The sequence below is a fragment of the Gambusia affinis genome, linkage group LG15, assembly GCF_019740435.1.
Source record: "Gambusia affinis linkage group LG15, SWU_Gaff_1.0, whole genome shotgun sequence".
Taxonomy (NCBI): domain Eukaryota; kingdom Metazoa; phylum Chordata; class Actinopteri; order Cyprinodontiformes; family Poeciliidae; genus Gambusia; species Gambusia affinis.
The window spans coordinates 4,925,847-4,950,201 of NC_057882.1; the positions used below are offsets into that span (position 1 = coordinate 4,925,847).

The 24,355-nt window shown below is 41.1% G+C and overlaps 1 protein-coding gene across 6 annotated transcripts in view; it reads right to left on the reverse strand.

The window, feature by feature from the left end:
- The window catches only part of zbtb16a (zinc finger and BTB domain containing 16a), a 188,171-nt gene that overhangs the window by 43,688 nt on the left and 120,128 nt on the right, over positions 1–24,355 (reverse strand). For all 6 annotated transcript variants that reach the window (XM_044141313.1, XM_044141307.1, XM_044141311.1 and 3 more), the window contains one exon: positions 16,635–16,721. In XM_044141313.1, coding sequence (XP_043997248.1) covers positions 16,635–16,721 — 87 coding nt within the window. The remainder of the gene's footprint in view (positions 1–16,634; positions 16,722–24,355) is intronic.

Genomic DNA, 24,355 nt, shown 5'->3' on the forward strand with positions numbered 1-24,355 from the left:
GCCCCAGCGCCACCCAATCAATCACCTCCTCCAGCCCGCCGGTCAGCCGGACTGTAAGAGGACACCGTGGTCCGACCGGCGGACCCACCCCCCAAACATTCCTCTGCAGGAAACCTTTTCTTTTTTAGCCCAGGGTGGGGGGTTCAGAAATGAAAGCTCAACTGTTTTTTCTTTCCATAAAGAAGTCCATGCTGTAAACCTCTAACTTCATCCTGGTTCAACTAGTTAAACTTCAGCATGAGAAAATAGATCATGACTGAAATAACTCTGGAGATCTTAAGTGGGAGAATAATATTCATATTGCAAATTAATTAACAGTGTTTTATTGGCTGGATGTCTTGGTTGGGCTTCACTTCAAGCTGCTCATGTTTATCTGTATTAAAGTCGAAAACAAAGTTTGATAAGGAAATTAACAGCATATTAATCATAGCATTTGGTTTCTGATCTTTTTTCTTTTTAATTCTTCATTCTTTGATCATACTGAACGTGTGTGAAGTTTAACGAATCAAGCATAATATGACTACAAAACTTTTTGTGTGGTTTTAACCCACTTGAATTTTCCAGTGGTTTGAACACACTTGAGCTTTCCTGAATCTTCTGACAGCGAGGCAGTAAAAGGATAACCGAAATGATTTTAACACAAATCACAGGTCATTTGAATCTACATTATTATGTGGTATTTAAACACAGTCAGAAAATGAGCCAATTAAACTGAACATTGCAGGTCTTGTATTTCTGTTGTCTCATGCAGAGCGCAGTGTTACCCAATAGATAGTGAATGTCAGTGAGGAGTGAGCAGCTGGCTGGTGCGGATAACTTCAGTCAGAACTGAATGTGAATAAATAATAATTAAATGCCACATTACTTCACATTTACATTGAAAGGAAGACAGAAAGGTGACAGACAGACCACTGACTCGCCTCACCAAGGAGTATTTCTGATTTTAAGACTTTACTTAATCCTGTTACATGTTTTAAACAAGGATATTCCTTTACATTTAATGTTTGCTGATTTTATTTTGTAACTGATGCAGGCTGCTGTTCTCGTGTGCTTTCGTGAAACCAGTGGCAGCGTTCCTAATGTACACAACATGAGAAGACCGATCTTCAACTGTTTGAAAGCAAAAACCCGAGAGCCTCCTGGTCCTCGGGAAATCTTAAGCTTTCACCTGAAGGACGGCAAACAAAAGCTTTTCAGTCGGACGCTCCCGGACCTTGTTGAACCAGTTCAAGACAGATCGAATGGTCACAGATCCTGAATGAACTGTGACACACAAGCTGATCTGGGATAATGATGACAGCACTGGGGTGGAAAGCTTAATACTCTACTTTCTTTGTTGTCCTCTTGGTCAGTGAGCATCGTTTATTTAATCTGACTATTATCCTACTTGGAAAGTGGGCCATAAAAGAAGAAAATGAGCATAAATTTAAATGGAACTTCTCTCAGACATTTTGATCCTAAAGTCAGATTAACCTTTTTTTTTTTTTTTAAGGTCTGTAAGGAAACCCTGCATGGAAATGTTGCAAAGCCTGAGCCTCTTCAGGTAAAACTGCTTTTTACTCCAAACAAACGCAGCAGGAATGTCCGATAATAAGGTGTCGGAGTGAGTCGCCACGCCCGCCGATCGTTCACTGTTAAAGGAGCAGAAACTGAAAAAAAAGGAGTGAAACAGGAAAATTCAGTCTCCCGCCACCCCCACTAGCCGTTTTCATGTCAAATGAACCCTTAAAGCAAAAAAAAAAAAAAAAAAAGAAAGAAAGAAGAAACGCTCTGTTTCTCTCCCTCTTACACAGCTTATCTAGCAAACCCCGTGGTTTTTATTTTTTTTCTACAGCCGGTGGCAAAGGCCTGACCAGGTGCCATCTATCAAAACAATCTGCTCTCAAAGGGAAACCTGCTATTACCTGATAAGAGGCTGCCCTCGCTAGGGTGTAATGGGTCCCACTTGAGTTCCTTCTTGGAGCATTGTCCCCGGCCGGCCACCTCCGAGACAAACCCGACGCGGTGACGGCTCCACGCCGCACCGCACCGCCTCAAACTGTGACAGTCGCTTTGCAAAAAAAAAATAAGCAACTACTCAGTCTTTACATTCACCAAGAGAAGCTGAGGTGCAGCGTTACTCTGCTACTTATTCTGGAAAGAACGATTTCTTTCATAAATAAGTAATGCATTAAAGAAGTTGGGCAATAAGCGATTTCTCATCGTTACAAGCATGCAGTACTCAATTCCCACTCACAAAAACCTCATCATTTGACCTTTTCTTTGCCTGATCTTATGCAGGAAAATGTAGAGAGTTTATTCGTTTGTTTGGAACTCTGCGTTCCAAATAAACTACAAGATTTTGTGATTTGTAACTTGCTTTTAAAAGTTGATCAGTCTCCTGACTTTTTGTTTCCCAAGCGCAAAAATATGGCACTTCAAAATTGGAAAGACAAGTGAACAGGGACATCGGAGAAAGGCCAATGTGAGCTGATCTTCATTAATCAGGAAATAAATACAACAAAAGAGAACTACTTGATTAAATATCTGCAGTTAGAGCAATAATGAAAAGTTCAAATAACTGAAACCAGGACAAAGCCTGCCACAATAAGCAATAAAAAATTATTCCATTATGATAAATTAAAATGAGCTCGATAATTTTAAATCTCACTAATATTTTTTGAAGGGCAATTTCATTCAGAGACATCAATCATTTTATTTATAGCTTTGGTCGTTATGTTTTATATGTTGTCCAGTTGTTTACAGAGTTAAGATTTATTGGTATTTGAGCCAACTTGCATTATTTTGCCATTTTCAATATAGTACTTGAAAATGGCCTCAAAACAACAACATTGTCATGGCAATAATTACTGGGGAAATGTATCACCCAGAATGTATTATCATGACACGTTGGACAACTGCAGTAGAAAGGGGCAACTTGGTTTGGCATAAAACAAAGAATATTTGTGGAAAAGTACTTCAATCATGCACAGTGAAGGACCCGTCAGGCTGTGGGCCTGATTCTAGATGTGGGTGATGTAGAGTTAGAATTTTATTGTGATATTTTGTTGATAATGATTAAGTTTATGATAAAAAACCCCAAACTATTTATGATTTATGTTTTAGGTAACTGTATTCACTGCAAACAAGTACTCGTCATCAAAAACATTCCCATTTGAAACAGGCATGTTAAGGACACCACTTTCTTTTAAAATTGTGAAAATATCACTAAACTGCACAACATAATTGCATTTCATCATATTTTCAAATAAAATTAAAAATAAATTTGAGGAACGGTAACTTTTCCGATTATACTGTCAGTTATGTTTTATTTGCCATCAATAAATTACATTAATCATAATAAAATTCTTATCGTGAGAAGAAATTTTTCATGATAAATGATACACAATATGATAAATGCACCCGCCACCTGATTCCATGAAAATATTTAGCAAAAATAATTTTTTCTTCTCAAATAAATCAGTCCAACACAAGAATAGTCCAACATCATAAAGCTACTGATGTAAAAACATAACGTAAAATAGAAATAAATATACCACTTAGCAGTCTGCTATAAAGAAAATTATATTCAAATCTCTTTATTTTTAATCGGAGCGGCTTCTTAAAGCTCATTACCTTCAGGAATAGATTCAGTTTCCTCATCAACTGGGAGCTGATCACATTTAAATGAAGTGATAATTAGGTCTGAATGTCATTTTTTACCCCATTTCATGCCTGCTGTAGGACATAGGAAGACACAAACACGGAACACAAACGTAACGTCTCCTGAATAATAAATATAGCCATCTTATCCTAGAAATGGACGTCATACACCAAAGAGAAGAAAGTAGTTTTTTCTCCCTCCTGTTGAGTCTCGCTCGACTCATTTAGGAATGCTGCCAAAACGAGCCATTAGAGATTGACGGGGGTTAAGCTCCCATAATCAATATGACACCGCTAAGTGCCGTTTGATTGAGATGCACGCAGTGTAAAAGGACATTTCTGCGTGCCCAGCTGCTGCCGGCACCAAGAAACGCAGCATTTGTCCAAAGCTAAACGGTCGTCTGAATGTCATTGTCATGGGTACATTAACTTTTATACGAGTCTGAGAGAGCGACTTGGAGTGAGGACCAACGACCATTTTCATTAGCGACGCCACTCAGTGTCATTATGGGTGCCGTCAGATGTACGGGGGACATGTGACATCACTTGTCACAGGTTTGGACAGCGGGTTTGGGGTGGGGGAGTCCAAGCAACGCTAGAGAATACATCGCCTTTTCAGGAGTTAGAATATCATGGAAAAGTTTATCTATCACAGCGATTCGATCCAAAAAGTCACAGATTGACATTGTATACATTTGCTACAGATGGAGTGATATCTGTGTTCCCCCGGAAAGACCACTGCTAAAGAAGGAGGCTGTTCATCCATGTTGATAGAGAATTTGGTGGAAGGAAAAACTGAAGCACTTTATTTTCAGTTTGTAAAAGCGTCAACTAACAGTTCTGCTAATTTCATTAAGAGTTTAGATAAAGCTTACACTGTAAAAAAATAAATAAGTTCAACTTGACTCAATCTAGTTTTCTGGTTGCTTTGGACTGCAGGTTTCAAATGGAAAATGTACCATTTTTGGGAAACTACATTATCTTTTTATTTTCATTCTACACAACGTTTTCTTAGTGTACAGCCTGCAGTGAAAATCAAGCTTCCTCAACAGTAGCCTGCTGTGGCTTCCCCTCATCATGGATGATGTCAACAAGCGTCAAGACAACAAACAATAATTGTCAAAACTATCCAGAATTCCAATATACTGATAGCGTATCTCCCATATCCAAGTTGAATGACTGAAATAAATGACCATTTTGAATGATTCTCTGATTTATAGACACACACCTGAGGAGCTGGTGTCGGGAAGGTAGCAGCTCAGTTTGTCGGTGCGAAACCTCGTGTCACCAGGCAACTGCATCTGATGGCTCCTTTGTTCGGGGTGAAAGGTTGGAAGCACTCCTACTAATCTCCTTGCTACACAATTAAGGAACAGAGGAGAGCGGCTCGAGCCTCTTCCCTCTCTCAAACAACAACAGGAAGGAAGAAAAAGCTTGAGAGACTGGTCCATTGTCCCTCCTGCTCAGTCTCCCCCCCAGCTCTCTCCACGCTAATCGAAAGGTATTTGCACTGTAAATTAAAAGGGCCCTCGCATGTTGCTGCTTTTACCACTGATGTGCTCTCCTAAGATATCCACAAACAGTTCCAATCTAATTACAGAGGGAGATTTACTTCAAATAACACCATGAACAAAAGAACCCCGGCTATTGTCCGAGTGGCTCCGATGTTCAGTGTCTCTTTCTCTCTTGGGTGAATCCCTTTATAGTCAAAGTCCTCGCCTCGCCAAGGTTAAAATGCGATGGGATATCTGGAAGCAGGGAACCTCCTGACAAAAGCGGCCCTTTTTATTCCCTGGATGCTGATTTCCACTCTCCGTCCTTATCTCAGCTTTCCCTCTCTCTTAACCAGGCGGATCTCGGACAAAGCCACAGCGGCCGACATGCAAATGCGACGAGAGAATGGCGGCGTCCTAGGGAGTTGAGATTGTCCGACAACGGGACGCGCTCGCCGGGGTTGCATTGTGACGCACGGCTGAGACACATCCTCGGGGTCGGAGGAGGGAGGCGGGGGTGCAGGGCAGGAGGATATTGGCTGGCCAGATTTGCAGCATGTCCTGCTGACTTCCATTTTCTGGCCTGTGAATCGCAGAGCCCCTCTGGGAGTCTATAATCTGCACCCCCTTTTTTGCACCCCCTCCCCCCGTGCCCCTGCACCGCATCATTTTATTGCTCTCCCAGGATGTGCAGGCTGATGTCTTCGCTCCACAATGATGTGTCCATGTGGGGATCCACACTGTTGCATCCCAATTTGCTACTGGATCCCACCCAGCTTATAAGAATGCCACCTCCCCTCCCTGACATGTTGTAGTCCTGTGGTTTCCCGTGGCGATGCCTCAATGCGGCCGTGCCCACCGTGACACTAAGCCTCAGCGATGAGGCTCGGCGCCGCAAAAGGCCCAGCTGGGTATTCCTCAATGAATGACGCCGGGTGCAGGGGAATGTGGCTGTGCCAACGCTTATTCACACGTTTTATCTCATTTACACACAAGCCGCCTATCCTCTATTCACACGGGCCGGTGTGCATAACACTTATAGCGGCGGCGGATGATTACAACCGAGCGCTGGTCACACTGTAGCCTCGGAGCCGGGTATCCATCAGCCAGAGCGAGGATCTCCCTCCGCCTGGAAAAACTCATTTAGATCTTATCTGGGGAAAAATTTGTTTGTGGAGGGAAAAGGGAGGGAGGTTCGCAGCAGAAGTGACTGTAGTCTGGCTAGTGCCGCTTGATTTAATTTAGCTGGCGATAGTGTCTCTGACCACTTGTACTCTCCTTGGTTTGGAAGGTGAGAGAGAGCCGAGGAGAGGGAAAGAAGGGACAAGACGAGAAAAAGCTGTTTGTTTACAGAGAAACAGGCAGACTGAACCGTGAGAGTGAAACTCAATCTGTGCTCCTGGCATCTTTTACATCAGATTATCTGGATTAGTCATAAGAAGAGATGATTCAATCACAGGAAAAAAACAGAGTTGGATTGACTGCTTATCATATGTACCGATTAACCAGTCATAAGAGTGAAAAGCTCTATAAGGGCAGAGGTTGGCAGGTTGCTGGTATGGAGAGTTTTAATACCATGACAGGTGGGAAAGATGTTGGGGCTGCAACCAATTTTAGCAATCGATTTGACTAATCGAATTATTGGATAAAACAAATTGCCACATTCTACAGATTTTCCATTTAACCATGTCAAATAAAAAATTATTATTTAAGGAAATAAACATTTTACTGGCTACAATGCAAAGACAAAAGTGTAAATAACTTAAATGTAAAATGTGTATTTATTTTGTACAGTCTTGGCTTAATTACTGCTATGAATGGCCATTAGCTTTTTTAAGCAAATGGCCTTTTTTAAAAAAAAATTGATTACTAAATTAGATGACATTTATTCCAATAAATGATTCATCATGATTAAAACAATTGATCCTTACAGCCCCAAAAGATATTAGCTTTGACGATAGACGAGCAGCTTCCATCAGGCTAAGAAGGGTTAAGACATAATATCAATCCTTACTGCTAAAAGGTCATTTATTCAAGCAAAACGTCTTCATCATCCTGGCACATTCGCCCCAGGGTAAGATGGTGCAATGCTCAAAAACCCAAGAGCTCCATCTCAGACTGCACAGGCCTCAGTCAAGGACAATACTTACTCCACAAGAACAGAGACATTTGTTCATTTACTCAATGCTGCAAGAGCAGAGATCTAATACTTCACAAGAGCCAAAATGCAGAACTCCTGGGAAACTCCAGAGAGAACAAGTAGAGGGAGATGGATAAAACGCGGTTTGTATGGAAAGTTTGAAGAAAAAAAAAGGAATTTTCTTTCTAAAAAAGAAAATGGGAACTTTTGTCTGCATTCTGCAATTAAACAAAACATAAATATCTCTTAGACAAATTAGATTAAAGTAGAGACGTCAATTTGTGGGAAAACGGACCCTCAAAACAAATGTAAAGCATGGTGGTGGAACTGTCATGATATGGGTTTGTCTTCCTGCAATTTGTGTCGACCACAAACTCTTCTGCATCAAGTATTCAAGGTTCAAAGGTGAATTTCTTCATCCAAGAGTCAAAGCTGGATCCCAACAGGAGAACCTTCTCAAACGCAGCAGCAAATCCAGAGCTGAATGGCAAAAAATAAAAATGTTTGAACTGATGAGAAATCTGCACAGAAAACCTTTGTAGCTCGTTGTGACTTCTGTGCGACCGAAACTTAAAAGTGAATGACCTCTATTAACCGTAAAACCATTAAAATGATTGTTTTGAAAGTGCTTAGTGCTCCTAAATACAACCACTGTTTACATTCATGTTGAGGTTAATGTATCACACAGCAAACATCACAGCGCTAACGCTAATTAGCGTCGGTTTGAGCAGCACAGATGAATCACATCCCTGGCCTCGTTCATCCGGTTCTGCTGCCAGAACGCTCGCCGACAGCCGGGTCGCAGACACACAGACGGATAATCTCCCCCGGACCGTGGACAGCTTGCTCAATTATGAGTGGGCCGCCGGCGCGTCAAGCAGGAGCGCGTCGCTAATCAGCATTTTGACTTAGCAGATGACACCGACAGCAAGCCTGACATTGCAAACGTTTTGGTAGTCAGAAGTCATAATGCTAATGCACATCTGCCCTCCACCAGAAAGAGCAGACTTGTAATCGCATTGAAATTCACTTTACGGCGTTCACTTTTGAAGGCAGCAAGCGCAGAGATACAGCGACTGTGAGGTTGCTGCCTTTCCCGGCGCAACACAACAGCGTTGCCTTTCTGGGCTGCAGGAATATTTGCTTTGCTTATCGCTTCCCTAATGCTCACTGACAACTTAATAACATCACAATTAACTAAATGCTAAACAGATGCCAGTGCTGGACTAATGTGATTGAGACAATCGGCACTTCTGACATGACCCCTGTGTAGCGCTGCCATTGGCCTAATTTGCTGGAGTGACATGACTGGACTGTGTGTGTGTGCGTGTGTGTGTGTGTGTGTGTTGGGGTTTGATTGCGAGGCCACCGGTGTGAACAATTTGCGAGGAAGAAAAGGCAAAGTGAGGGCGTAATGTGACTAAAAGAGCTCCTTATTCCTAACCGCGACAGTTTTCTTCTTCCCATCCTCTCTCCCTCCTTTTCCTGCACTCCCTCTCTTTCTCTCTTCAGCCAAAGTATTTCTGGCTTGAGAAAAGAAAGTGTTTACTCTGCGGCTGAGGCCTGCTGGAATCACGCTGTGTTCCCACTGGCTAAACCCGCCTTTGCCACTCCATGGTTTGCATATTGTCTCTGTTTTACAAGAGTTTCTTTAAAAACAAAAAATAAAAAAATAAAAAAAGAGCAAAGGGAGATGGAGTACAAAAAAAAAGCAAGAAAAAGAGAAGACAGGAAGAGCTTTCCTCCGTCTATTAGATTTGGATTTCCTCCAATGTGCGTGTGTTTGTGTGAATCACGTATAAACAGGAACACCAACAGTCAGACAGCAAATTCTTCCGAGGCTTGTGGAGTCCAAACTCATTTATACACAGGTCACATGGGAGATGCAGTCCCTGTTTCTGGAGCTGAATAACTGCAAGCGGCTCACACTGTGGCCTGAACTCGGCAGCTGATTCTGCACATTTCACTGCAGATTACAGCTGTTTACCTCTGGATATGTGGCTGCATTCCAGTAAGTTGAAGGGCAACTTCATTAATTTAATTTTAAAAGGTGAAACTTGCGTATAGATTTAGGCATGTCCCACTGGGAGGAAGCCCGAAGGAAGACCCACGACCCGCTGGAGGGGCGATGAATCCCGGATCTTATCATTTCTGATCATGTTTGGAGCCGATTTGGTTCCTCAGAACATCAGAATGTCCGTGTGTTTTACAGTGTTTGTGTTCTGGGCTCCTTTTGCATGTTTTACTGCATCAATGCAGCGTAGCATGGAGGAGATCAGCATGTGATTCTGCTGCGGTCTACTGCAGGCCCCGGCTCCTGTGACAGGGGCCATCAGGCCCCCAGATCAGGTTCTGGTTAATCAAGCTACGGTCGGTGAAACAGCTTTTGCAACCTTTTCTTCCACTAAACTTTCTATGCAGACAGTAGGTTTTAACAACGACGTTCAATGACTTACTGTGCTTGTTGAAGATTTTATTGACTACTACAGGATTCCCTATTAGGGTTGGTTGATGAATAAATTTTATTGATTTAGTGATTTTTTTCTTTTGAAAAGCTGTATTTTTTTTTTTCCCCCAACAACACTCTTTGGTTTTCCATCATCTGCCATGTTATACAGCTTATACTTAGTTGGAATTTCATTTCAGGGCAAAACTCAGAAGGTTCGATTGAAAAAGAAAATCTACATCTTTTCTGCCATTTTTAATTTCTTTCTAAAAAAAAAAAATTATTAAAATTGGATTCAATATAAAAAATCTGAGCATTTTCTTTTAAACTCCCAGTGATTGCATCTACCATAACTTTTATTAGTCTTATTTAACATTGGAATTTTGGGTTTTCAATAGCTGAAAGCCATAATAATCCAAAGGGATTGAAACAAACATATATATCACTATATGTGTAATATATTTTCAATCTTTAACATATAATAAACATTACTGAATCTTTTTGATGATTTTTAAATGTGTTGAGAAGCAGACGTATGTAACCACCTGCGCTGATGTCCAACAGAGAGATCTGCATTTCCTCTGCACTTCGAAAAAAAATAAAACCTTTAGCTTCAAACTCTTGCTCAGTGTTTTGTTTGTGAGCAACTTTCCTGACCTTTCGCTTTGCAGCATCAAGCTACGCTTAAATCAAGCCGAATGTGTGCGCAGCGGGTTTACCAATAAAACGCAAGAGCTATAAATTACAGAAGGGAACCAAAGCGATTTACTGGAGAGAAAGAAATGAATCCAGCTGACAGAGCCGCGGAGACAGAGGCAGGAGTGGAGAGAAAAATCAACTGGGAGAGGCTTTACTGGAAAAGCAGCCTCAAAATGACACGTTAGATGTGGCCTCGTTAAAAAACGAGGATGGCGTGAGACAAAATTCACTTTCAAACAGCCGCAGGATAACCAAAGTGATGAGAACGACATGGGCATGATGTTCGACCGCAACATCTAGTCTATTTTCTTATAGAATATTCAAGCAATTGTCACAAAGTCTTTTGGGATCCAGAAAACAGAATACATTTATGACTCACACCGCTAATAATAATTAGGTCCTTTAGTCCGCTTTTTTGCTCCCATTTTAAAGGAAATCATGCTAATATTAATTTCATCTATCACATTCAAATCCACCATAGTTAAAAGGCCTGACATCATTTGCTGGTACCAGGTGGTCATAATGTTATGCCTGATCAGTGTAAAAACAGTTGAGGAGATTGCGGTGCTTTGAGTGGGCTTAATGACTGCTCTCAGCGATAGCAGCGTTTCTCCTTTAAAACCAGGCAGACGGTGTTCTTGGCTCTACAAAAGCCCCACAGTGAGGGGAAACAGACCAATTTAGGGAAACAGAGTCTCTGACGCGATGCCGTCCAGTTTGGGAAAACATGAGACAAAGAGAAGCTGTCAGGAGAGCCTTTAAAACGCAGTATGTGTTGCACGACACTTCAGAGGAAGGATGGTATTCGGCAGCAGAGTGTTCAGTGGGCTGAAGCACACGAGAACATCCAACGTTTACATCAGAGGTTCGGCAAAAGGAAAAATAGATTCTGTAAAGAATCGCAATTCCTAGTACAGGGAATTCTGAATGGCTTAAGCTGCAAGTCTTTGCACCTCCTATTTGCACATATACTGCATATCACGTTCTCTAGACTGTTTGAATAGAAAAAACTTGCTTCTGAATCGAATCGTGAGCCTAAAAATTGGAATCGAATCGCTAGACAATGAAAGATTCCCAGCTGCATTCTTACACGTGCTGAAGTTGGTGCAGGACAGGGACAAACCCAGAAACACTACAGCTTCTGAACGGCACGCAGAGGTGTGCACTGGCTAATGTGTTGAAACCAGAAGATGGACAGAGAGGGAGGCGAAGAGGGATTGAGTCAGACTGCAGCTGATCCGACCAGCGGAGGAGATGCAACAATAGTTCCTATTCAGAGCAGCCAGAGAGAGACGGAGAGAGAGGCAGCCGCAGAGGCCAAATATTGTCATGGGGGAACATTAGCCAAGAGCTGAAGCTCTGCCAAGATTCAGCCAGAGATCAAATCTGGCTTTGATGGCCAACAGTGACCCCCTCCTTCCACCACACGCCTACTCTTGTCTGTCTTGGGCACTGTACAAACCTTCCTGTATGAATGCATTCCTGTTTGTTCTGTTTACAGCATCAAATGAAACTCAAAGCGCTTTGTTGTCAGTGAAGGTCTCTTGCTGCTCGATGTAAAGAATACATGAAAACGACAGCAGCTAAAGCAAGGGTCTAAATTCTGAGGTCTCTTCATATTCCTGTAGATGAGTAAAATAAAGTTTTTCTCTCCAACAGCTGGCAGCATTAATATTACCAAAACTATTTATGCATTAGTCCTTACTGGACTGATCTTTAATGCCCTAATGACATTCAGGTATTGACAGATCCAAAATTCCTCCGTAAATTCACTAAATTCTTCAATCTGTTGACTAATTTCTTCTGTTTTTATTTTGCTTCATAGTAGGTTATCAAGCTAATTCATGGAATTACGATTTACAAGATTCCTTTATTGTTATTTTAAGTCAGTAATCATGAAGGAAATGCAAGTTTTTAAATGATGGCTTCATTTAATATGAGAAAAAGCCTGAACCAACCTGGATGTATTCTTGTTAAATCATAAGTTAATCACATTTCTTTGGTCGGGTTTTGTTAGCCTGATTACTGCCAGGATCAGCAGAACCAATAACTCACCTAACAGAACCCATCTAACAACATGCAGTAGGCCAACAGAGCTAAAAAAAAAAAAAAAAAAGAAAGCAGCACGACCCGCATTGAGCTAAAGAACTGATGAGAAAAAAGTTGTTGTTTTTTTTTCTCATGGTGAATTTTTGCCTGAATAAATCCAGAACCAGGACAGAAAAAGGCAGATTGGTGCGTCTCCAAGGAAACGAGACAGAAGGGACAGAACGGAGGACGTTGCTGCGTCCCGCTGCTCGTCTCAGCCGCTCATCCTGGAAACGGGCCAGCTGGCTAAAGGGAGTCGACCCTCTGCACTCTGTTTAGCTCAGCACATGAATGATACTTAACCTTTGAATGTCACCGTATGTAATATTCAACAATACACAAAGAGCAAAGGAAAAATGCAGTTCTGTTTGTGACGAGGCAGCAGCCACTGGTGGACTTGGACGTGACCGGGACGGTGCTAAAATCAGAGAGCAGACTTTAAGTAGAACAGAAATTAATAAATACGGCGCAGAAAAATCCATTATCCTTCTGAATATGTAAAGTCTCAACAAATAAGGTAAACATGAAGTCAGCTATTTAAAGTCAAATGAAGCAATACATCAGTAACTAAATGATATATTAAGATTAAAGTAATACTTTAATGAGCCGATTCCCTGCAACATCATTGAAAAAGCTGGATTTTGAAAGATTTTAAGAGTCAATGTGAAGTTTTTAGTTTGCACATTTTTTAAGAACCAAAAACTAGAACTTTTGCCTGTTTTCCCTGGTTAAGCTGAATGATTAATATTTTTTGAAAGACAATTTTGATCACAGAGACTTCCTACTACAATTTAATTGTTGTTTTATTTATTTTGGATATTTAAAATGTTTTCCAGGTCCAGTGTTAAATGTGATTTATATATATTTATATTTTTTATCTTTGAGTAGGTGTACTTCTGTTAATATGTTGTTATTTTTACTATATTAGTTATATCAAGTAAAGGTCAGATTTTTCGACATGTTTCCGAGTGAGATTATTGCGCCGCTAAAAAAGCTGAATTTATTCAGAAACTCTTTCCACGTCGACTCGTTAGCAGGTAAAGTGTTGAACTGGAATGTTTTTGCCGTCAGGTATTCCTCCGTAGCGCCGCGGACCAAGAAACGAGGGAGCAACAAAAAACAACAAAAAAACAGAAAGTGGGAATCAGGCGGAGGGGTGAAAGCGTCGCGTCATGTTCTACCAGGCCTCATTTCTCAGTGTGATTCCTCACAGGGGCTTAACACACGGATGATTACTATACACAATTACTGTTTTAAAATCTTTTTTCAGCATCAAGAACAGGATTTGGGTCATTCTGTCTTTGAAAACATTCTTATATTTTTGCCAAGTATAATAAATCAATAACATTTATATATTTGGAATGCCTATATTTAGAGAAATGACTCCTTCCGCTGTTATGGCTACATTTATCATTAGCCTGTTTAACCCTTTCAGGACATTACCTCCAACGAGCTTAGGAGGGCTTAAGATAAAAGCTCCTAAATCCTGCCTGCACCAAACCAGAGCCCCCTTTCCAATGAATGACGACGAGTGTTTGGAGAAAACCCGAGGAAGAACTCAAACACTCGATAATAACAATAATAGAAACGCTTCTGGCCTGGGAGGGACGTCTGGACCAAGAAACTACTCAAAAACAACAAAAAAACAGAAAGTGGGATGGTGATGTTGACTGGCTAGTCTACCAGGCCTCATTTCTCAGTGTGATTCCTCACAGGGGCTTAACACACGGATGATTACTATACTATTACTGCTGCTGCAGTTGTCTGGAGGAGAGACATGACTGGCAGCTCAGACTGGAATGCCTATATTTAGAGCGCTCCTTTCCGCTGTTATGGCTGTTGAATCATATGGACTTCATGTCATCTGCCATAACACAGCAAGAGACCACGGACTTCCTGTCAAAACTACCGAAGGTTAACGACGAAAAGCAGCAGAGAAAAGGAAGAACTGAGACGAGAGAGAAAGGTTTTGATTCAGACCGGACGGACTCCGACATGATCCTTCTTTCTATGCGGAGATGAAAACTGGTCTTCAGAGAGGGAAACGCATTAAACTTTACGATGTGCAGAGCAGCCAAGAACCAAAAACCAGAATTGGAGCACAGAAAAACAATTACTAAAATAAGCAGTTTGACAGATCCACCAGTCAGACAATAAATCAGCTGGAATTTAAACCAATATGCAGATTGACTGGTGGAGCAGGTATCAACTGCTGTCATAATTTACATTGGAAAATGAAGAGCGAAAATATGGAAATGTTCAGATTTACTGTGTTTTCCTCATTGTATTTTACTTGAAATGTTAACTGGTCAGTATGGTTTTATGTTTTATTGTGTAGCTAAGCTTTATTATATACTTAAAGAGCCTTTAACAATGGGGTGTCCAAAGTACAGCCCGGGAGCCATTTGGAGCCCTTGGAAGGTCTGTGTATGGCCTCCACCTCAAATTAAATTTGTGCTTACAAACTTCCATCAGTCCATCCATCCATTTTCTAACACCTTTGTCCCTAATGGGGTCTGGAGGCGCTGCTGCTCATCTCCAGCTAACGTTTCGGGTGAGAGGTGTGGTTCACCCTGGACAGGTCGCCATTCTGTCGCTTTGCGAACTTCCAGGCTAAAGAAACGGTTCTAAAAGTTTTGCCTGTTGAAATAAAGGGTCAACTAACTTGAGTACAACTCTGGTGGGCCAACAAAGGAATCTGAGAGATTTGTTTTGTTGTTGTCATTTTTAGGGTGAGATTTTCACAGATTTCTTAAACATCTTCTTAACCTGGGAATCGAATGAACCTGGGGTTCATTCTAATTAATGATTACTAAATTAGGCATAATGCCTTAAAAATAATGCTTATAACACATTTCTGGCCCACTGGTAACCCTGTTGCACACACTCCAGCCCAGTAGGGGGCAGGCATGCGCCTCAAGGTTGTTATTCAACTGTAAAGAAGCTTTACACTTCTGTAAAGAAGAGTAGAGAACACTATTTATAAATAGTGTGCTGCAGCAGCACTAAAGTCGGTTAGCTGAAATAGTCGTGGAAAAGATTCAGAGACAAAATCAGCAACACGATGTGAAATTATTTGACAACAATGTAAATAACTGAAATTAATCTAATGAATAAATTACATTCTGCACAATAAATATTTATAGTATGACATTTTCTCTTTGTGAGAGCCATATTGGTCTGTAAATTAATGCTCAAACTGTCATGTTTAACTAATCTTCAGGAACAGCTTAAAGCTATAAACTTATTCCGAATCCTAATTTTTCTCGCAGCCTCTCAGGGGAACATATTTTCAGATCTATGCAGCTTCAGGCAGTTCATGATAGTTTAAAGCAGAAATAAAATGAAAGGATGATGAATCAGAGAGATCTGATCTAAAAATCTCAGCTTTTACCACATTTTGAAATCATTTATATCTGACCTCAAATGTACAAGACTACAAAACCAAGTGCAGGTTTTATGTTGACTTCGACAAATGAGGGCGAAATGGAGAGATTTTTTTAATCTCCAAAAGTTTTGAAATATAGGAAATGCCTAAAGTTCAAGATTTTCAGTCAAGAGGAGTTTAAATTTTTATTTATTCATTTTTTTAACCTCCAGACTCTGTGGCTAAACATATAAAGCAGCCCCAACGCTCCGGACGTCTACAACAGAAATTTGACTCCTCCCAAATTAAAAGGAGTTCATCGGCAGCGGTGAGATGCTCCAGGCCAACCACACGTCTGCCGAACGGGGATTTACATCCTCCTATTTCCATCTTGGCACCTACATCGTCCTCGCCTTCCCATGTACGGAGCCGAGCGCTGATAAACAACGTCGGCCTGCCAAGTTCTCTCTGCTTGCTGATTACTGTTGGGTCTGTCTTGGTTTAGGACGAGCGGGACTAATCCGCGATGATGCGATGTGTCTGTCAATCATAGCTCCGGTTAGTCAGAGAAGGCTGATTGGAGTCGGGCGGATGAGCCCAAACAACCCAGCTTCACACGGTAAACACAACGCATCCTAATTTATGAAAACACGTTGGTGTTTTCTCGTGGATTTTGTGCACATATGAAGCGCAGCCGAGGCCAGTGGTCATGAAGGTGCATCTGGGTGTCTGCATGTGTGTGTGCCAGGGCCTCCCTACCGGTGTGGATCTGCCGGTGAGCCTCCAGGGATTCCTCGGTCTGGAACTGGGCGCCACACTGGTCACAAACGATGGCCTTCTCTCCAGCTGGACAGAAAGAAAGAGGCAGATAGTTTTTAAAATCAATGTCAGCAGGACCTTTACATCCAAACATGTAAGAAGACTCAGTTTTTCTCCACCTTTTGCTGGACACAAAAATACCTAAATTGAATTTGGCCACTTGCATTAATTTTTTGGAAATTATATTAACACAACCACAGAAGCTAACATCTACAAACCTCCTCATTTTCAACAATCATCATCTAGGAGAATGAAAGGAGCCCCTTGATTGGCTACTCTGGAAAAGTCAGCCAATTATGTCTCAAGTAGAATTTTTTCTTCCCAATAACTTAGATATGAAATAACCTTCAAATAGCTGGGGGTTAACTGTACTTTGTTTCATAAATTGATATACAAGATAATCAAAAGTCATTCCTCCATCCACTGTGAAAGTAAGAAAGTCTTCAGAGGACGACTCAGAGGACCGTTTTGGATCTGAACATGTGTGAAACATTCCTGAGGGTGAACCACCTTTCATATTCTGCATGAAGGATCTGCTGACGCCTTCTCTGTGGTCAAAGTCTGGTAACCAGAGTCCAATGTGTCTGTCTGTCCATCCAACCAAACATAAATAACTTGGCTTCATTTGAGACACTTGTAGGACTCCAGTCATCAAGCTGCAGACTTCAGTGAGGAAACTTGCATGCTTCCATTCACTCTGTTGTGATAACATGCTGTAATTTGCACCATACCGTTTCATTTTTAGAACTTTTATGAATATATTTGAATGTTTGATGTGCTGTTTCCTGTAATTTAGCTTTCAGTGCATTTAGCGCTCTAATCTGATAACTCCCTCCATCCGCCCTCAGACTGGTCAGACTCCAGACTTGGAACTTCATGAATATGCAAATTGTGGCAGAGGGTGTCATCTCCGTCCCCAGACACGAGTTCTGTGGGCCGATTCTCCTGCACAAGATGATTAAACGTCAAACAAAATGTAGTTAGGAGTATGATTTGTCTCTGCACATTTAAAGACGTTAAGCAAAAAGAGGATTGCATATTCCTCAGCTCCGGTTATGAGCTCTGGATCAGGAATCGGAGAATGAGAGCCACTGAAATGAGCTCCAAGGCTGCACTCAGCCTGTTGGACCGGCGACTTGATCTCAGATTAAAAAATAAATAAAAATAACGATTCTCACTTACTACAATTCCAAATCAATGTCTCAAAAATGTCTCAAAATTGATTTAAAAAACTTAAATATATTTTGTAAAGAGGAAAAAAATGTTTGCCAAACATTTGGACTTATCCTGTTTTGTACTGAATTCTGGGGAAGATCAACTCAGACAAGAGTTCCACCGTGTGTGAGGTTCACTAAATGAAGATTGAGGACTTGGAGGAACACTGCAAATGAACAGCATGAACCTTTATGTCTCCATTTGTGATTCTGCCTGGCAGAGAAAACTGGAGTAGATCACGAAGATCATTTTCTTTTCTGAAGCAGAAATCATTATGAATAATTGCTTGGAATAAAATGAAAATCTATTTTGAATCAAATTGTGTCCCCAAAATTAGGATCAACAGAAAGTAAAAGATTCTCAGCCCTACTGAAAAGACTGCATTGATGCATTGAGAAGTTCTCAACGCATCATTACATGTTAGTCTTACCATTAATTTTTAGCCGGACTTAAGTCTGGTCTTTGACTAGGCCATTACATCTAAACTTTATGTTTAGGGTCATTGAGACTCCATCCATCTGTATGATGCCATCAGCGCCATGTTCCAGATAATTGAAATATCTCTAATTTTGCATTTTACTGAATGAAGAAAGATCTAAAAACAACAATTTTGACATCATGAGAACTTCAACAGTCCTACAGCACGGCTAGAGTTATGCATTAATGACCCTTTAATGTGTCAAAATGAGTCGCATGACTTCTCTTCGCTCTAAACCTCAGAACAGGATCTTAAAGCTATCTAAATAATGTGGGGCAAACCTCCAGCTGCGTTGTGCAACATTCTGCGTCTGTCTATGCAAGACTTTGGAGAAGCACGCAGCCATCGAGCCGCAGGATGGATTGTCATGTTGCTGCGTACTTTATCAACATGTCCAACCCTGAGCAAGAATAAAAGAGGCAGAAACGGGAGGTTGCATGCACATCCACGCAGGCCGTCGTTGAAGGGCGCATTGGATCAAACTGAGGCAAATGGCTTTTTATGGGTTGGCAACAAGCTCCGTACATGCCATACACATCACACATGAAACATGCTAACTGCTTTTTAACATCTGGTTGTGGTGTGTGCAGAGCAGCTGTGCGTGCGTGCGGATGCGAGCGTGTGTGTGTGTGTGTGTGTGTGTGAGCTGCAAGCACAGCGCGATCTCCCCTGACTAGACCTTGGTTTGTTCTTGGCACGGCCTTCTGGGTTACGACACCTCCACAGAGAGCGCGAGAGAGAGAGAAAGGGAGAGAGAGAGAGGGAGAACAAAATGAAAACAGGAAGCCAATTCTTAGATGACAGAGAGAGAGAGAAAAAAGTAAGGGAGCAATGTGCTGGTGTGGTTTTGCAACCGCAGTGACATTAGGGAACGGCTTGTACTGTAATAAGCTCCACCAAAAGCAGAAATGACACGGACCGTAACATGACAAAGAGTGCCAGCCAGCCAGCGGAGGCGCTTACGCAACAAGTTATGCAAAAGACGGGACGGCGTACATGTGATCATGACTAGATCATGAGCTGCTGTAATGCAACCTAAAACGCCTGAAAATCCAGGATTAATCCGCAATATCCCAGCATGCATTTCCATTTGGGAAAGTTTTAAAATGCAGAGCATTGGAGACAAAAACTGTTTTTAATTGGCTGCAAGTTCAGGAGGCATCTTCGCAGAGTGAGCTGCAGATGAGCATATGGCTGAATTAGCTTGGCGAAACCATCCACTTAACCTTTAGAGGAGAGAGACGTGCAGAGAAGATGTAGACAGATTCCCTCATTGCCTGATCTGCATTCATCACAGCCTTTCCTTTGTTGCGGCTGAAACTTTGGATTCATTGCTGCGCTATGTGTGATTATTACTTCTGTGAGCCGCAGCCGCTCGGATAAACTTCTCTGGACCCTTTCCACGTATCGATCCGGCTCCATCGACTGGCCTCGCAGAAAGCACCTGGGACGATTTTATGGCCACGGGAGTGCAACTCCAGCTCCGTCACATGAAGCTGATGGATCACATCAAAGTAAATACACATTGTGGTTCAACAATTCATCAGCTTCCATTATTTGGTGCAGGTTACCCGGCGCGGCTCTCTGCACAGCTGCTTCCCCATGTCACTGAAAAACTCAGATGCTGCTGCTATTAAATTCAAAACAGAAAAGTTTTTATTCCACCTAGAGAGCCACGCGGTGTGTTTATTTCTGCTAATTCTAACTTGCAGCTAAAGAAAGCCCAAAACGTAGAAAACTTGAAGAATAAATCAAAAACAAGCGATAGAAAGCGATTGTTAAGACAAATCTTTTTTCATTGGTTTATTGAGTCCTCCACTTCTCTTTTCCATCACCACGATGTTCCCATCACTCTCTGTGAGCTGGATGTTAGCCAGTGCATTGACTCAAAATATTGCATCCAAGCACTCCTTCGCAAATGTGGTCTTGCGCCCTTTTATATTTCAGTGATGACTGCGATAGGAGAGGTTGTGCAGCTTTATCGGAAAAAGAAATATGTTATTGCCTGCAAAACCCCGGGGAATCTGCTGACATGAAGACGTTTAGCACGCAGGCGTCAACAGCCTCCGTGATGTGGGTGTGCAATAGAAACTCTTTGCTAAGGATCTGGTTGGCTAAAAAGCTCTGTATTCAAATGTGTTGATGGAAGGTTTAGTGGAAGAAAAACGTGTGGTAGAAAAAAAGGAGCCAACATTGTGAAGATAAGCCATAAAAAAAAAAAAAAGTCAGGATGTGACTTGAAGTTAGCTATTAGAAAAAAAAAAAGAAAAAAGCTGGGCTTCCTGAAAACCTCACTGAAAAAAAAAAAGAGAATGGAGCTCCAACTTAAAATAAAAAAAAAAATTAATTTGTTTCATGTAATAAATTTCAATTTGTGAAATTTTATCTATGTTCCTTTAACATGACAACAAACTTCATATTAAATTGGATAAACTTAATTTGGTAACTTGTAACATTTTTTCAAGCTGGATCACCTGTTTTCTGTTTTCATGGCAGCAGAACCTCAGGCTGATCTCCTCCAAACTACGCTGCATTGTGGCAGCATTTCCTGTCAAAGGAGCCCCAACCAAGAACCCAGTGTTCAAACTGTTCATTAGGTTCACATGCACGTATTAAAAACTATTTTTAAGTTGGTTTGATGACATTTTATTGCTCTGAATTTTTGGTCCTGATTAGCTGTGAACCAGAATAACCAAAACTAAAATATTTCAGTCGGTGTGTCTACATCCATACCATCTCCACATTCTGAGTTACAAAAAACATATGTATTTTCCAATTATATTCTAATTCACTGACACGTATGTTGTTAAAAGACAACATTCTGAGCTTTCCTTGTTCAACTACCTGCAATTTTTCCATAACTGTTTTATTGGTTTCACTCTACAGTCACTAACGGCAACAAGGTGTCGTTTAGATTAACACTTGCATGGTTAGAAGTAATAACTGTGACTTCCAGACAGTGATTGAACACCATAACCAGTCTTCTGGGAGGCCAAGAGGAGTGTGCTAAATGGGCCAGGGATGGGATTTTAGTGCAGGGCACGCCCCTGCTTGTGGCACAAGGACATAAATTGTTGGGTAGGAGGTTAGAGGGGTGGAGGGGTGCCTGCATGGTGCCTTGCTTCAAGGAGAAAGGAGCTGCGTGAGGTCACTGCAGGGCAAGGAGAGGAGGAAGACAAGAATTCAGGGTGCACACGGCCAGGCAGCCACCCGGCCAGATGCCCGTCGCTCCAGTTAGCCGGCTAAGTGCTAACAGGGGGCCCCTCCGCCTGCTAATAGACTCCATCAGCCATTTTCAGTGCCAAATTAAAGGAATAAATCTTAAGGCCCCTTTGATCACGAGACGGAGAAGTTGTTAGTTTGGAAAGGCAGGGCAGCCTGGGGAACCGGGGAGTCATGCTGTTTGTCTTGTGTTGTGTGCTCCAAATGATATACATGCCTGCAGAGTCCACAGCAGAGCGAAGCTCGGGTTTCAGCGGTTTCAGAAGACAATAGAAGAAGATCCAAGAGAAGCAACTAAAAGTTTAGAAAAGTAACAATTTAAAAAAAAAAAAAAAAAAAAAAGCTGAAAAATCTCCGTAGCTGCTGGGGGGAACCACTGAGTCACTGAGCCACACATTAGGCCTTAGCTGACATAAGACGAAAAAGGTTACACAACCAGCATTGAGTTTGCGTGTGTGTTTGAAGGAGGGAGTAGGGGGGCATATGGTGTGGCGATCAGGTGCCACATGCAACCGAAGCCGCTTCCCTTTTCGCTTCCCTGTTTGAAATGTTGCACAACTGCTGTTGCAGCGTGCTGCAGCTCGGTTATTTCATAAAAGCCTGCAAGTGAGAAGGAGCAAACCTCCACCAGATAACACTGACATAACAGTGCTAGTCCATCTGTCTCACATGTTATGACATGAAAACCTTTTTTTTTTTTTTTTTTTTTTTTTTTTTATAGCATCATATTAAATCAGTCACAAACAGATTAGCTGCCGCTCCTGGAAATATCTCACTCCTGCTGGAAGCGCTAACTGAGAGTTAGCTCGCTGATGGAAAACAATGACTGCAAATTTACAATCTGTTGCACAAATTAGCAGCAGGACTGGATCAGCAGAACTGGTCAACAACAGATGACCTTTCCTGGATAACTTGGGTGTGAAATATCATCATAAAGTTAAAAAAACAAAAACAAAAAAAAAACATTTACCATATACTTAAAGGCTGAAAAACAAACATTTAAAAATGGATCAAATAATTTATATGGTGAAATTTTTAGCTGCGCAAAAATAAACTAAGCATGAAATATTTTACTTTAAAAAAGTAGGTAGATTTTCTGTAGGAAAGTGATGTAAAAATCAGAAAAAAGGATTTGCACATTTAAAAGCGAGGGATTATTTTCTCAAATTAGTTTGAACGAGATAGCAAAATGCTCACGATGGGAACACTCGCCTTATTTAGCCCCGTTAAGAAATTGGAACCAGATTTTCATGCTTTTGAGTAAAAGTCACAAGATAAATGTGTTCCTCTTCACAATGAGACTGAAGTGTATGCAAAAAGTTGCCAAAAGATGAAGGCTTTGTGCTTTTAGCAACATTTTCCAAATGAAAAGAAGATTTTTATTTGTCAGAAATAATTTTGCCTCTAATAAAACCAAAACTCAACATCAGCGGACATTCATAAACTGCAGTAGAGGAGCCGCGCAAAAATCAGCCGGGAAACTCTCCACAGTGAGCCAAGCTAATGAGACCCAAAGAGTGGAGAACTTAACTTGGGACGAGATTTAGTTAAAGTACAAATATTTCCATCTACAGACAAAGAGCCACAGGTTTTAGGCAACATAGAAATAAACATTAAACATAAAATATAATCCCAGTGAAACATAAAACTGACCCATCTTTGCTTTTATTATTTCCAGTTCGACTCTCCCACCTGAACCTCGTCTCGTTTGTTTCTCATTCAGGGCAGATTTGACTGATCCGCTTTTATTTTCCGTTTTGTGAAAATCTAAATGTACATGAGGAAATGCGACACATGCTCGTTACACAGCGTCCCACTTCTACAATGCCAAATTAAAATGCCTCTGGTTTTAAAATCCGTCTTTTGGAAAGGGGCAGGATGACAGAAAAACAAAAAGGTCTCATATTCTGTACAAATTTCACTTAAATCCTGCGGATTAAATTAGAAAATCTTTGTTCTACCTGTTTAAGTCCATGCATCAATAGATAAATTATATTAATGGATTTTGAGAAGACAGTAATCAATATGACGTTTTCAGAGATGCATTTTCTGCCTTCATTTGTTATAGATTTCAGAAGACAAAGCAGGTCTCACAAAGAAAACCCAGATTTAATATCAATCAGGAAAAAAAATAAAACATTTGATCAGTGTATCTCTGTAGCTGTCGGAATCATTTATACTTTCCAGTTTGAAATTAAAAAAAGAAATATTTTATGTCATAAGTTCTTGTTTTAAATACCATACAGCAGCAAACGCCTGATAAAAACTTAGTGAAAAAGATTAAAATATTATTTAAAATAGTTAAACATTTCAGAAGGAGTTCAAAAGAAAAAAAACTTCTTAAAGTTTTGAACTGAAGGAAGAATTCAATGAAAGCATCCTTTAATCCTCAATTTGAAGACGGTTTCAAACTGAAACCGTTTTTATTCTTTTGAACTCATAATTGACCTTGGGACTTCATTATTGCAACTCCACACACAACATCTGATAAGGATTAGCTCTGATTTATTCTAGCTGATCAAACGTCTGATAACCACATTAGAGATGGTTTCTACAGGACGCCAACAACTGCAGAAGCGTTTCACCACAGGAACCTGATGAGGTTGTGCATTAGCACAGGATCCCGGCCTCACTGGGAAGTGATGGTCCATTCGCTTGCCGGCAGTCTCCCCTTGACACAACAAGTGCTGATTCTGCAATTTCCCAGCACGGTGTTGCCACGACCATGTTTGTTGACATGCTTGTT